General features: G+C 31.2%; 1 protein-coding gene across 1 annotated transcript; it reads right to left on the bottom strand.

Moving 5' to 3' along the window:
* Nucleotides 1–9,408: 9,408 nt before the first annotated feature.
* On the bottom strand, nucleotides 9,409–11,011 carry LOC123680258 (cytochrome b5-like). The gene has a single exon (XM_045618059.1). The coding sequence runs from the start codon at nucleotides 10,604–10,606 to the stop codon at nucleotides 10,214–10,216; it is 393 nt and encodes a 130-aa protein (XP_045474015.1). The 5' UTR covers nucleotides 10,607–11,011; the 3' UTR covers nucleotides 9,409–10,213.
* Between the last annotated feature and the right edge of the window lie 1,320 nt (nucleotides 11,012–12,331).

Here is a 12,331-nt window from a genome sequence, read left to right as displayed (position 1 = left end):
TATGAAACTATGAAAAGAGCTTTTGAAAGCTCATTGAATAATGCACAAATTAGGCTTTGGAGACCGCAGAACAGTATTTACGTATACAATGTAGTCTCCAAGGGTGCAATTGACACATGAATAAACAGGCGCTTAAAAGCTTCTTACTTTATGTCAGGGCATACAATAATAAACATAGATACAGGAAGTATAAGCAATCGTTATGAATGTATATTACATTCAATGAAATATATTTACTTGAGTGATTCGCGATTAAATATTCAAATTTGAAAATTTGAAATCCTATATTTTTCCTAATTGTCGAATTTATAATAAGCAGAATATCTATTTTTTTCTGTATCTACCTGCTGAAATTCAAGGTTTGGCAACTTTTGCTCTCTTAGTGTCATCGGTTGTTTCTCGTCGTTTGGAGAGCTTGAAGTTTGTTTTCTAAATTTCTGATATATTAAGGTATTTATTTCAATATATTTTGAGTTAATATGGGACTTAAGTTCTTTAAGGAGAAGAGTGAAATATCGTATCACAGATATGTTTTCGTTTCCGCGCGCTTCTTGTCAAAATTTGCTTACTGAAAATGACATATGCTCCCTCTATCTATGTTTATTACTCTGAGTGTCAGGGCTTTCCTAATTTCATGTTCTGCTTGAAATTTCTGTGGTTCTGACGACTCTACTACCAAAATATTTCGCACGTTTAGAATTGTTGTTCTATACAGGGTGTATATGAATAGTTCAGGGGGTGATTTCTTGTCAAAAAATAGGATGGGTCTTTCATATAAACTTTTTTTTGAGCCCCCTCTGCTTAGTTACAGTCCCCTAAATATGGCGGCCGAAAAGCAGTTTTCAGTTAAAACCAAAGAATTCACAAAAATTAAATTGAACTGACATATTATGCGGGCGAGAAGGCATCTGAAATAATTTTTGGTGGTGTTCCCTTATGATTCCAAGGGGTAGAAAAAGCCACCCCTCAAACTTGTTTCGCAATAACTTTTTCTATATTCATATTTTATAATAAGAAAATTAATTTTGGATAGACTGATTCATTCTTAAAAATAAAGTCTCTTGTGATTTCTTGCTAAAATTCACGGTTTTTTGAAATAGAAAATGATCTATATACAATAACACGCCTGAGTTGTGCAGGCTGGAATCATTTTCGACCTTAAATTTATCCAATAAGCTGATGTTAAAATGATATTTTCATTGAGAACTGGTACAAATATAAAATAGATGTGAAGAAAAACAATTATAAACTTTTCACAAATCAAAAACCTAAATTTCGGGCGCCATCTTAAGGGGGCTCTAACTAAGCATGGGGAGACACAAAAAAAATATTTATATGAAAAACCCACCCTATTTTTTTACAAGGAATCAGTCGACCGACTCTTTCTTATTATTTATTCCTTGAAAGAAAAAATATGGTGGGGCACTGAGGTATTCCAAACTAAAAATCATTTTTGAATTGTTCAATTTGTTATGAAAAATAACTTTTTTTCGTGTGCCGTTTTTATGCAAATAAACAACATTTTAAGTATAATACATTACATATATCAAAAACTATCTAAAATAATAGTTGATTTATTGCAGCAGTGAGAAATACTTGTTGAGATGCTTTTTTGCATGAAAAAGACAAAAGTAGGCGTGAGAGGTTTTTTGTTAAAAATTAACGGGTGAATCAAAAATGATTTTCGGCTTGAAATATTTCAGTGGCTTTCCATTTTTTCTTCCGAAAAAGAGATCATTACCCGCATGCGTGCCAATAATGAACATGAATCAATTGATTGCATATTAATAAATTTGCAATTACTTCTTCTTGAAACCCACCAAATTTCATTTGAATATCTGGACAGGTTTCAGAGCAATAAATAAATAGTTAGTTTTCAAGAAAAACACCCCCTATATCGAAATGAGAAGAATTTGCGAAAAAAAGTTATATAGCGAACCGTCATTATTATTTATGAGCTCCTGGATTTTGTTGCATTTATCCACCAACAACCCTGTATAACAAAATTGAAAAAATAATTATTTTAATTTCCTAATGAAACCTACAATCCTCAAGAAGTCTTGCATGAAAATTCGTTTTACTGTTTCTAACAACAACTTTCTAAATGGCAGTTCAATCAGATGGGTATTTTTTTTAATAATAAAAAAAAACCGAATTTCTCATGGATATAACTCTGAAATCATGAAACTGATTTTTCCAGTATCTATTTAATTTCAAATCTCAATCATATTTCCGTTCCCCTGGAATAAGCATGCAACAATGTACAAAATAGGAATATTTTTGAATAAAAATTATGCAAAATTTTATGCATAAAAATTTACATTTAGCTCTTCTTGAATAACCCCCTCTAAATATTTGGCTTCAATGTGTAAACATCCTGTATAATTAAACATTTTCTTTCAAATCACTCATTCGAGAAAATACTAAATTTGCGTTCAGTTATAATGTATTCATTCATTGCTCCCATGAAAAACAATTTGGGAACACACATAATTACAGGATATTGAAATACAGGAGTTCATTGTGTCAAGTTCACAGTATATTTCAATTATCATAATTGAATTCTGATTTCTAGACCGAGTAATTACATAATGTAGACTGTTTGAAATCGAAAATTATCGCAAGTCACCATTCTGAATAATAGAGGGATCACCTATCCATATACTGTACCTGTCCAACGCTGCTTGGCTTTCAAAAACTTTTTATTTTTTCCTCGTGGAACAGTTGTTTAGTTGAATATTTGAATTAACTGATTTAAGAATGGAATGGATTTAGAATTTCTTCAAAATCTGAGAAATTTTTCTGAGGTTATTGGTGTTGAATTGAAAATTCTTCCAAACACACAGGGTGATTCAAAAGTCGAGGTCATAAGTTTATGAAATCATAGTTCTAGATAAGATAAGAACTTCTTTCTATTTTATTCTATCTCGAATACCTTCGGAGATACAGGTATTACCTGAATATTTTTTCAATTATTTGCATAAATTCTGAACTATTTAGGATAATATAACAGCTAGGGTATCAAAGTTTGAAAGAAAAATCAGTTTTTCACTTATAACTCTAGATTTATCATATTCATTATTTAAATTTGTAGGTATTGAAGTCCTTATAATATAATGTTTCGAATTAGATAAGTGTCCCCAGCCAAACTTGTCCAGAGGCGTAGATATAGTTTTTATTGAAAATGTATACTATTGTATTTTTTCGACAAAATTATTTCATTTCTGAAATCTACAAAGCTACTTAAAAAAGGTTTCTTGAATTATTTTCATAGAATGTACCATTTTCGAGATAATCGAGTACAAAGCAAATACTTGACACAAAAATCTAGAAAAATTGGTTTATCAAATTTTCTCATTAGTGATAAATGAAACAAAAATTGATGTAGTGTATTACAAAGCTTTCAAATGGCATTTAATTACCTGAAAGACACTCAAACAATAAAAAAAAATTTGTGAATATATTTTTTTGTTTGAGTGTTTGATGAATTTTCTTTGTGAAATGTTCAATTAAATTCTATCTGGAATCGTGATTATACACTATGCCAATTTTCGTAATTTCATTTATCACTTATGGGAAAATTTGAAAAATTAATTTTTGCAGATTTTTGTAGATTTTGTGCTTTGTACTCGATTATCTCGAAAAAGGTACATTCTATGAAAAAATTCAAGAGACCTTTTGTTTTTAATGAAGCTCTTTTGATTTCAGAAATGAAATAATTGAAATTTTCGAAAAAAAGACAGTGGTGTAGATTTTCAATAAGGAAAGGATCATCGCTCTCATATACCTACGCCACTGGATAATTTTGGAAGGAGACACTTACCTTATTCGAAATATTACATTATCAAGACTTCAATGACTAAAAATTAAAACAATGTATGTAGGTAATAATACTAAAGTTATAGGTGAAACTGTTTTTTTTTTCAAAATTCAACACCCTGTATCTCGAAAACAAAGCTTGTTAGGATATGAGTTCATGGGAATTTTTTTCATGAAAATGGTTCTTCTATCCGATGCCAAAGTTATCGCACTAAATCTGGACCACGCTGTATATAAATAAGTACATAATTTAAATTTTCTCTTCAAATAGATGTAGATTCATCAATTTTTTCATTATTATCATGAAAAATTATTGACTCTTCATCAGCTACAAAAAAAGAATACACAAGTATAAAGTTCATCGAACAGAAAATGAAAAAAACTTCCATTACTGGATTCAAAAGATGTAAACAAACGGTAAGGACAAGCAATTAACAACCAAAATAGAAAAGTTGTATCAGTCAAGTTGAACGATATGAAAGGAATTCAAGATTCTATATATTTTTCCTTCAGTACAGTTACTGACTCAATTTGATATTCCATGTCTCTTCTCTTCGGTAATGAATTGAGCCTATCTAACTAGGAATCGCTAAAAAGTTGTAATATCGGCAAAAACTTGTAATAATCACAAGTAAAACGATATCCTAGTTCTTTGAAGATATCGAGACGCTTCTAGTCTCATAAATTCATTTAATTTGTTGAAATATTTTATGGCATTATACGCGAAGACATATTTGTAATAAATGGTGTATTTTACATATCATTGACCTATTGAAGTCTTTTTCTTCCCTCAAAATTTCATCGAACCATAGAATTGTAGGTGGGGAATGTAGACGAGGTAATTATATTTAATTGTATATACAGGGTGGTCCAGATTTTAGTGCAATAACTACTGGATAACTAACTGGCATTGGATAGAACAATTATTTTCATGAAAAATCATTCCCATAAATAAAGGGTGTTTTTTTTCGAGGTATATAACTTTAAGTTGGCATTACTGTTCAAGATGGCGACCGATTCAACAGCTGTCAAGTGATTCATTCTCAGTTTGGTTTGTCAATTCATCATGAATAGACCTGAACAACCTTGCAAATAGTGCAATTTCATTTCGAAACTAATGGTTCTGTGCGGAATACGTATCACGCACTACGTCCATTTTATCGTCAACAAAATCGTCCATCAGAACAAAACTGCCGCATTTGGAGTGAAGCTAATCCTCAAGTGTATGTCGAAACACCGTTACATCCAGAAAAACTGTTTGGTGCGCTTTATGGGCTGGTGGAATCATTGGTCCGTACTTTTCAAAAACGATGATGGCCAGAACGTTACAGTCAATGGTGATCGGTATAGAGCCATGATTACTAACTTTTTCATTCCTGAATTGAACAACCATGATGTCCAGGAGCTGTGGTTCCAACAAGACGGCGCAACATGTCACACAGGTCGTGCCACAATCGATTTATTGAAAGACACGTTTGGTGACCGCCTAATTTCACGTTTTGGACCTGTGAATTGGCCTCCAAGATCTTTTGATTTAACACCGCTAGACTACTTTCTGTGGAGCTATGTAAAGTCATTGGTCTATGCGGATAAGCCACAAACCCTTGACCATTTGGAAGACAACATTCGCCGTGTTATTGCCGATATACGGCCACAAATGTTGTAAAAAGTCATCGAAAATTGGACGTCCAGATTGGACTACATCCGAGCTAGCCGTGGCGGTCATATGCCAGAAATCATATTTAAAATGTAATGCCACAAGATTATCTTGAGGATAAATAAAATTCATGTCAATCGAATAATCCATCGTTGTTTTATTGTAATTTAAAGTTCTATAGCTCTAAAAAATCACCCTTTACTCGTAGTTTTATCTTCTATTTCATTTTTTCGAAGTGTATTCGCCATTCTCACTTTTATTTTATCGATTGATACTTTCAATCAGTGACAGCGTTTCCTTTTAAGGAAATACAGAAACATGTTCATTATTCCACTGAACTGTTATCTTATGTCACATATCTTCTTTTTTAGATACGTCTGATGATGATCGATAACGTAGAATATGTGAATTGCATAAATAAGTTATAGAGAAATGCAATTAATTGAATCTTATGCAACAAAGTTGCTTTCTAATAGGAATAATTATCTGTAATATGAAGAAAGGAATTGTTGAAAATGAATAGTGATAACATTACGCCCAATAAGTCTTGAGCTTGGTACACAGAAGGCAGGCCCAATGCCATACCACTTTTTTTCTGGTTAGTACCAAGCATTAAAAAATGCGTGTCAAAATTTTGGAACATCTGGATCGAGGTATTTAGATTCAGGGACGCTACGTTTGTTGTTGTTTGAAAAATGAATTGAAACGAGTTTCGTGTCGAGAAATGAATAACGAATGAAAAGGAAGACGAATCTTAATTATAGGAAAGGTATTTAACAAATAGAAGAGCATTGGAGTGTATTTGATCCTCCTATTTTGGGATCTGAAGGCTCAAAATGAAGGAATTCAATGAAAAATAAATTTTTAGAAATATAATTGGCTTCAAACGCACCACTGTGATATTCATTTATATATTATTTACAATATTAAACCTAACTCTCATGAAAATTTCCCAATTTATGTTTTGGAATGTGTGAAATTAAAAAAATTCGTTTGAAATTTAGTACCTTTGGTGAAATTAAAATTTAATTTTTATTTCTGAAAGTATCGAGATATTTTGCATTGAAAGAAAATATGAGAAATAATGATATAAAATTTACATAGAGTTTTAATATGAGTTAATTTATTCTGTAATAAAAAAAGGAATAATAAATAATTCAATTCTTTTAAAATTTGTAGTTTTTTTTTTTTGAGCCCTTGTTCCAACTTCAAGGTTGATATAATAATAATAAAATTTATTTAGCACCCGGCTAGTACAAAAAATTGAAAATCAACACAGGTTGAAGATTATGTATTCAATACCATTTTCGAAGGAAAGTTCACAATTTTATGTTTTATAGTTAAATTTTTGTTATATCTATTTCTTCATTTATTGCCTATTTATTTCATGAATAGTTCTCAATTTTTTTTGGTATAATTATCCAAAACTGAACCTTGAGAATGTATTCAAATAACGGTTCATATCCTCGATAAAAAAATCATTAATCACATAAAACGATTAATCACATAATGATTAATCACATAAAACGATTAATCACATAATTATTATCATCATTATTTTTTATTAAACATAGATTAAAGTTTGGGCAATGGCTATAAACTCACAGAAAAATATATTTTTTTAAAGAAGAGAACAAGGTAAAAGTGCTTGAAGAGCGAAATATGATAAAGATTATCTGGAGAGAAAAAGAAAAAAAAAATAAATTACAGAAAAAAAATTACACAAAAAGGATTAATCACATAAAATTTCATGAATAGTTTTCAATTTTTTTTGGTATTAATTATCCAAAACTGAACCTTGAGAATGTATTCAAATAACGTTCCATATCCTTGATAAAAAAAAATATTAATCACATAAAATAAAATTTCACTGGTTCACATTTTCTATACGTTAATCTTACAGTTTTCTTTGACACAGATTTTTACTTTTGACGGTGCATAGGTCCTTTAAACGAAAATAATTGCAGTCGTTTCTCACATTTTCCATCGCTGCAAGTGCATCATGAAACTGCAATTGGATGCGCTCCACTTTTGAACAAGATTAGATTTAACACCGATTAGTGTCGATTAAGACGCTACCCTGGTCGTAAATTTCATTTGGACGTAACTCTCACTGTCTCAAAGTAGACTAAATGAATTAAACTGGTGTCTATCAGACTAATTGGAATAAATGATAATTCCAAAACAACTCGATTAAGACGTTTGACATGTTCTCAATCTAACAGGATGTCATTTGTGCCGTTTCATTGATTTTTTGGAAATGAGGTGAGCACTGGCGTGATTTTAGGGGTTTTTGAGAGCTCGTTCTGATAGGCAACCTAAAATACATCCCTCCAAGTGTCAAATTATACTCTATGATTGTTCGCTCGATCGGAGGAAAGGAGAAAGCTTTTTTTCTTTTCCGTTCGATTTATACGACGATATTTTGTAATTAAAACCTTCTCATGATCGTAATGAACGCAACAAAAAAAGAATTATACAATTTGGTGGAGTATGTTTGCTGTTGCCTTCTGATTATTTATTTATTGACTTCCTTGTCCCTATCTCTAGCGGTTTAAGAGCAATTAACTGATTTTTTTGTTCTTATAATGAGGTCAGCTTCGAAGTGTACATAAAAGTTAAAATTGTTATTTCATATCAATACCTAAAATCTAAACTTAATCGGTTGCTTGGTCAAAAAAATATTGGGTAGTTTTTTCAGCTATTCACTTTGAATTTTCTATGTTTCTGGTTACGCGATCAACATGACAATTTGAATGAGTCTTGAAATTTTCATTCTACTTCCGAATGCATTTTTAACCTCGATGGAAAATGCAGCCATATCTACGGAACCCCTGTTAACAAACTTAACCACGACACTTCAGATCAGGACCTACCCAGCAAAATTTAAGTTTTCAGGTCATGCCTTTCGAAAGTTTCGTGTACACGGACGGCCAGAATCGAATTTGAGTATGGATTCAACATCAACAAGTGGGATCCTTTCATAAGAACCATTCCAGGCTAAAAATTAAAAAATTACAGACTGAAATGATAGATTCGTATACTGTATCTTGGATTGCCTACATAAGTTTCAACAGCCAATTATTGATTGATCAAAATTCAATAACTTACGAGTTTGTATTTGTAACATATTATTGATAAACAAAAAATAACCATCTTGTAATCCCAAATACTTACAAAATCAACCTTGATTCTACACATTTCATTGTTTGCGTGGATTTGGTGGATGCGCTAATTGGTATTTCGAAGTCTGATCTTGATATTACATTTATAAAGGTGGATGCGAAAACACATCTTGAATCAACTCTTGCTTACAATGAATAAGAAAAAGTTTTGTATTCGAATTGATTTCATGACTATCGGAATTCTTAACCAGTTAATCTACAAAACGAATTTGATAAATGCGATGTAATACAATTACTGTAAGGTTCCTTTATTAAATAAAAAATTTAGAGAAGCACTGACCTGCTCTAAGGAGCTTTCAAAAGCTTGCATTGATGCATCTTTTGGGGACCTCTGAACTGTTGAATATTATATGAGATGTGATTTATTATTGTTGACGGTTAGTTTATCTAGATGAGGAGTTATCATGAAAGAATTCTTCTGGAATTCGTCATTATCTCACATGAAAAAAACTTCAGCCTAGTATGATTTGTTGTTACAAATATGTCATTTTTTCTGCTTCAATTATCTAAAGTTTCATTTGTTGTATCTAAAGTTCTGTTGACGCTATCAACATGTGATTTTGCAAGAAGCTTGAAATTATTATTTTATATTAAGAAGCAGAATCTTAAAACGATCAATTTTTTGTTACTGAGATTACTGAGTTCTTTCCGATATTTTCTTTGAATTTAGTTACTACCATCAACATGAAATTTTGCATGTCAATGCAAAATTTCATTATTTAATGAAAGGTTATTAAAAAATACTGATTTTGTCTATCGTTGAAGGTATATGTAAAGTTCGTGTTTTAATTTTATTATTTCTTATGTTTTCTGAAGGGCTTAACAAGAGAATTTGACAATTGGTTAAACAGAACAGGAATTTAACACAGTTTCATAGATAACAGAATCACAAAAAAGAAAGTAGTTCCTGTGGAGGGTCATGCATTTCCAATAACACGTCAATAAAATTTCTCCTCACTAAAAAAAATAAATAATCAACCCTTCGCATTCTCCACCACTGGATTCCTATTTTCCATTGCACCTACTGAATTAAAGTAACCTTGAAATTTTATTCCATACAATTAATAATGTTCACTATTCACTTCACTCCAACACTTATATTCTTATCTATATCTTATTACTTAAATTTTATATAAAATAGAATACTTATTTGAAACAATATAAATAAAATAAGTTGTCATTCTCAATAGATTTAAATTTGGTCTAATAATTATAGGTATTATATTCATTCTTACGTTTATTTTACGTCGTTTCAAATAAATCTTCCCTGAAGTGAAAATAATATAGTGACTGAAGTAGAGGAAAGATTACTTCAACAAGGAATGTGTAACCAAAGCACCAATTTTTTGAATGTTCCAAAGTGTGTAATGATACACGATTTTACATATATGTATAGAGATTTAAAATTCGTCAACGCTTATCGTAAAACAATAAATTTACTTAAAAATCTGTGAAATATTTATACCAAAATATATTTGTACCTATACAATAAATTGTAATAGTCCATTTAAACCATAAATGCTGCCTCATTGGTATATCAATTCTTATATTATTATGACAGGAAATAGAAACGATAGATGATTGTTGCCATTACGGCAAGGAGTATTGGAATTAGCCAAGATTTCATCGTGTTTTCTGATGTCGCATTATCGTTACCAGATGACCAATCGGGAATTTTTTCCTTCACTTGTTTCCTTTCTGAGTCGATAACTTCTCCAATTTTATACTTAGCCATAAGTTCTCTAGCGTCTGAGGAGTGTCCAACATCCTCGAAAGGATCAGTTGCATCTCTGCCTGCCTGTTCCAATAATACTTCTTCACCACCAGGATGTTCATTCAAGAATGGCGTTACGTCGTATACATTGTTGTTGATAACCAACCAACTTGATCTGTTGTCGTTGTGGGTTTTGACTTCTGCCAACGAGTACTTTTTAATTTCGGACATTTTCACGAATATTCAAGCAGCCACTCTACACACAACTAACCAAACGCACCACAGGAGGTATCAAACGACGAAATTGAAGTCGATTTATGCTATTATCGTAGCGCTTAAACCTTGATCCTTGTACTGACACGATAGTGGAATACGCGATATCACGTCAGAATCACTTTTGCGTTCGTTATGTAAAAGTCTACAGGAAATACTGATAATAGGGCGGAACGAGAGATTAATATGAGATCCAGTGCGTTGTATATTACAACACCTATCTTTTCGTCGACTGATCCACGATTAATTTGATTTCGGATCTGGCCTCAGGCATTTACAGTCATTTCACGAACATGGAATCACGCATAATCACAAAGCACGCTTGCGCTCTGACATATGTGTCACTCGTTCTCAATGGTCCGAGCAGTGGCGTGACATAAATGCTGGACATGAATGATTAAATGTTAATCCAATTTCTTTTTGATTTACGGCTGGGATTTTAATTGGTTAATTGTTAGTTCAAGTGTAAGTATCATTGATATCTGATGTAATATCCATCGAATCATAAAAACGGATTATAATGCATGTAGTTGTTTCATGTGTGTGTTATTAGTTATGACTGTGTTTTTTGCATTGGATATATTCAGATATCATTACGAAGAAGTACTTCAATGATCCAAGATTTACATTTATGTAAATGTCTCCAAATTATGCAATTCAATTATGTCTGCGAATATTTATAATACAGTTGGGTAATGAAAGGGAATATATGTGACGCACACATTGTAATTCGGCATTGAATGCATATGAGGCTAAAATTCGTCGAGATTTAATAGAAAAAAGGTAGGCCTGATGAATGCCAAATCGGCGAAGTTTAAACTAGCGTATAATATATTATGCTGTTATTTTTGCAGTAGGTAATTTGTGATATTGACGTTTACATTGTTTTAATTATGGAATTTCAATGTTTTTCTTGAAGGATGAAAAAATGCTGTCAAACACATAACAAATTGAACATGTAGAGGTATCCGGAATCCATTTCAAATGTAGATAATGAGAGGTTATAGTTTCTATTTCCGCTTATATTTTCAAGTATAAAGTGTCTTCATTGAGAGTTCCTACCTAATGTTCAGGCTAAAAAAAAATCTTCATAATAAATGTAAGGTTCCGAATTAGGTGTCTTCTGACAAAATTATCCAATGGCATAGATATAGGGATGCGATAATCCTTTTCTCATTGAAAATGTACAAATCTGCTTTTTTTCGAAAAAAATTCTGAATTCAACATAGCTTCATTAAAAGAGATCTCCTGAATTATTTTCATAGAATGTACCATTTTCGAGATGACCGGGTACAAAAAAAATACTATCCACAAATATCTATAAAAATTAATTTAATGGGAAAATTTGAAAAATTAATTTAAGTTTAATCTTCTTATTGAAAATCTACACCTTCGTGTTTTTTTTTTAAATTGTTCGATTTCTGAATTCAACATGGCTTCATTAAAAGAGAAGACCTCTTGAATTATTTCCATAAAATGAACCATTTTCGAGATAATCAAGTAGGTGCCTACAAATGGTATTCACAAAAATTAATTTTTCGAATTTTCTCATTAAATTAATTTTCTTAGATTTTTGTGGATGCTATTTGCTTTGTACTCGATTATCGGGAGATTTTTTTTCAATGAAGCTATGTTGATTTCAGAAATGAAACAATTCAATATACACAAATTAATTTAATGGGA

The sequence above is a fragment of the Harmonia axyridis genome, chromosome 5 (genome assembly GCF_914767665.1).
Source record: "Harmonia axyridis chromosome 5, icHarAxyr1.1, whole genome shotgun sequence".
NCBI classification, from domain to species: domain Eukaryota; kingdom Metazoa; phylum Arthropoda; class Insecta; order Coleoptera; family Coccinellidae; genus Harmonia; species Harmonia axyridis.
The sequence above is the reverse complement of the archived record's forward strand: the minus strand, read 5'-3'. Positions and strand labels throughout refer to the sequence as shown.